The sequence below is a fragment of the Ursus arctos genome, unplaced genomic scaffold (assembly GCF_023065955.2).
Source record: "Ursus arctos isolate Adak ecotype North America unplaced genomic scaffold, UrsArc2.0 scaffold_30, whole genome shotgun sequence".
NCBI lineage: Eukaryota > Metazoa > Chordata > Mammalia > Carnivora > Ursidae > Ursus > Ursus arctos.
Genome location: NW_026622986.1, coordinates 31,931,137 through 31,934,360, shown reverse-complemented (window position 1 = coordinate 31,934,360; position 3,224 = coordinate 31,931,137). Strand labels below are relative to the sequence as shown.

Genomic DNA, 3,224 nt, shown 5'->3' with positions numbered 1-3,224 from the left:
TTGTTGTTGTTGTTATTTTAAAGAAAGAAAATCGATTTTACACTCCACCCGCTCCAGGAGTGGTCCTCAGCCGTTTGGGGCCGTGGGACAGTGAAATACCCACTTCCATTCGGGGGCACTTTGTAAGGACTCTTCATTTTTCAGAGTAAGAACATGAAAAAAAAAAAAAAAAAAAAAAAGCTCGCAAAGCTATCAGCTGCCATCACGGTGGCTTCACGGAAGAAAGGACACGTAACATGGAAAATACAGAAAAAATTTAAACACGGCATACATTAGGCTAGTCGAAAAAGTCTTTTACTCTCTCTGTTTCCACACAGAGCCTGGAAACCTTCATCTCGGGCCAGGGTGGCATTTAGGACTCTCTAATTTAGAAACTCAGACCTCTGTGACTACGTCTGTAAGGCGACAGGGACTTTCTGGAGGGAACCACCCCATCCTGCCACTCCTTCCCTCACCACACAGGGGCTGATGGCTGCCTTTGCCCCATCTCCTCATTGTCACGTCAGTACCTTCCCCAGTTCCCATACTTCTGTCATCTAGCTCCCTGGCCCATCCCCTTCTTCCCTCAGAAACTTAGGGGACTCCCTCCCTGCCTCAGACCCCGCAGGCCGCCAGCCCTCCCAGCCCTCGACCCTGGACCTGCCCTGCCGCGTCTGACACCTGCCGGGCTTTGGACGGGGCCTGGCTGTACTTGGGACTTGGTCTGAGGACGGGGCTGGGGAGAAGGAGACCGCAGCATGTGAGGGTCACAGGAGACTGGGATGACCCACTGACGATGTCATCCGAGCCACAGCCCCCCTTGGTGACCTGGCCCTGCCCCCCTCCACTGGGGGTACACTGGACGGGCTCTGCAGCTCACCCACCACCCGCGATGCAATGAGGGGCAGGCGAGAAAGGGCGGGCGCTAGTATTTTGCAATAACCCCCCGGGGAAGCTGGCTCTACCTCTCCACCCTGAGCTGAGAACCACTGACTTGGCACAGCTAGGAGAAGATCAAGTCAGTCGTCGCCAAAAGCAAAAGAAAAACTCATTTCACGAAGACAGAAGCAGAAGCCCACCATCACACAACACCCAGGGCCGCACAGCTGGTCGCAGACGATGCTGGAAAACCATGTGTGTTTTCCTCCTGAGGCCTGGGGCTCATCCTGCGTCTCCTACGACCCCGGGATTTCATTCCGATGCCACCCTGGGCCTCGGTTTCCTCCGGGCAGGGTGACCTGGAATGAAGCCATCTTTGAGAACCGGGACAAGGAAGGGAGCCTTGCAAACTGAGACGAACAGCCTCCAACGGGCCTGATTTTGGGGGGCCACGCTGCAATGCCGCAAACCCCAATTCAAATGGGGTTGGAGGCAACAGAGGATGACCATATGCAAAGGATGGTAATTTATTGTTTGTGGTGTAGACAGTGCTCCAGTCACAGGCTCTGGTTTCCAGCCTCTGGGCCGGACCCAGGAGCTCAGGCAGAACCTTGAGCCAAAAAAAAGTGCCTCTTGTATCCTCTCCCAGCCTGACACACCCCTCCTGCACCTGTTCTCCTCCTCGGGCATCCCGGAGACGCTGGAGGAGGACTGTCTGGCCAGTGAAGGGGGTAGACGTGCAAAAGAAACCCAAATGCCACCAGCTGGAAGCCTTGATTTTCCACTTTCCAACCAAACTTTCAAACACCAGCACACACCACCCTTGGAGCTCACATTCCTTTTATTCAACCACTACATTGCTTTGGGTTTCCTCACGACAGCCCAGTGAGGCAGGGGGCTCCCCATTTCTCTACAACAGCAGCTCCGGGCACAGAGCACGCGGAACCCAGGCCCAAGTGAGGCCGGGCTTTCCCACCGGTAAGGAATTTCCCATCCACCACCCAGACTTCCCCTTTACTTCCCCTGCCACAGAAGCAGGGGCCCCGAGAAGGCGTGAGGACCAGAGTCAGGCAGGAGACGGGCCAGGGCCGGGCCTCACTTCTGGGAGAGGATGCGCAAGAACTCCTCGTAGTTCACCTGCCCGTCCTTGTCCACGTCGGCCTCCTGGATCATGGCGTCCAGCTCCTCCTGGGAAAGCTTCTCGCCCAGTGTGGCCATGGCCTGTTTGAGCTCGTCCACACTGATGTGGCCATTGCCGTCCAGGTCGAAGGCACGGAAGACCTCCCGCATGTCGTGCTCGCTGCCCCAGGACTTCATCCTCTTGACCATCTCTGCCAGGAACTCTTGGAAGCTGATGACACCGTCGCCATCCGTGTCCACCAGTGCGATGAGCTTCTTCAGCTCGTCTTCCGACAGGTCCTCGCCCAGGTCCCGCATCACGGCGCCCAGCTCCTGGGTGTTGATGGTGCCATCCCCGTTCGTGTCAAATCTGGAGAAAGCCGCCTTGAACTCGGCCACCTGTTCTTCAGACAGCTGCTCGGCCATGTCACTGACACCTGTCACGGAGCTTCCGACCTTGCTGCCAGCCGGCTCAAAGGGCTCACGTCAGGGCTGGGGACCAGCAACTGGGATGGGCAGCCAAGTCTGTGTGAGGGCAGAGCTCCGTGGCAGCCTTGCCATGGGATGGGAACCCCCTCCTTTTCTGCAACTGGAACAGAGGGAGGGGAAAGGCTCTCCACCCTTCCATGTCCTTGGGCGAAATCCTCCTCCCAGGGAGGGACAGACCAGCAGCACACCAGAAATGCAGGAATTGGAGTGGCAGGGCCCGCCCAGGAGAGGCTGGAGGGAGCCAGTGTGGGGGCCATCAGAGGCCTGCCAGCTTCTCCAGGCCCCGACTGCAGACGTGCCACTTTGGACGTCACAGAGACCATGGCTGGGAAGGGAAAGGGAGCCTCCCTCGATGGACACGGCAGGTCCTGGAGGAGAGGACGACTGTCCAGCGTCCCTGTCTGTGCCCCTCTCAGGCTGCTGTCCAGCTCTCATCCCACAGGGCGGACCAGTAGAGGCGAATATGGTAGAATTGAGTGGAATTGTGTGGACCCATGGGCATCATTAAATTCCCAGGCCAGGGCGGTCGACAGATGTGTAGATGGAAGATACAGCCCACTGCCCGCGGCTTGGAGCACGGGGCCGGGGCGCACGCACAACCTGTGCTGTTTACGATGCAAATGGTCCAAGGGTGATTTCGGGGGGTGAGGAAAAGACTTCCTGTCCCCCGAGAATACCTCTCCTCGAGCTCCGTGATTCCTCTGATCCCGTTCCATTGTTAGGGTCAAGCTTCTCTATGAGGACACAGAGGACGAGTG

The 3,224-nt window shown here is 57.5% G+C and overlaps 1 protein-coding gene across 1 annotated transcript; it reads right to left on the bottom strand.

Moving 5' to 3' along the window:
* Positions 1-1,664: 1,664 nt before the first annotated feature.
* On the bottom strand, positions 1,665-2,553 carry LOC113241090 (calmodulin-like). The gene has a single exon (XM_026478658.4). It carries the CDS (start codon positions 2,401-2,403, stop codon positions 1,954-1,956), a length of 450 nt encoding a protein of 149 aa, XP_026334443.2. The 5' UTR covers positions 2,404-2,553; the 3' UTR covers positions 1,665-1,953.
* Positions 2,554-3,224: the final 671 nt, after the last annotated feature.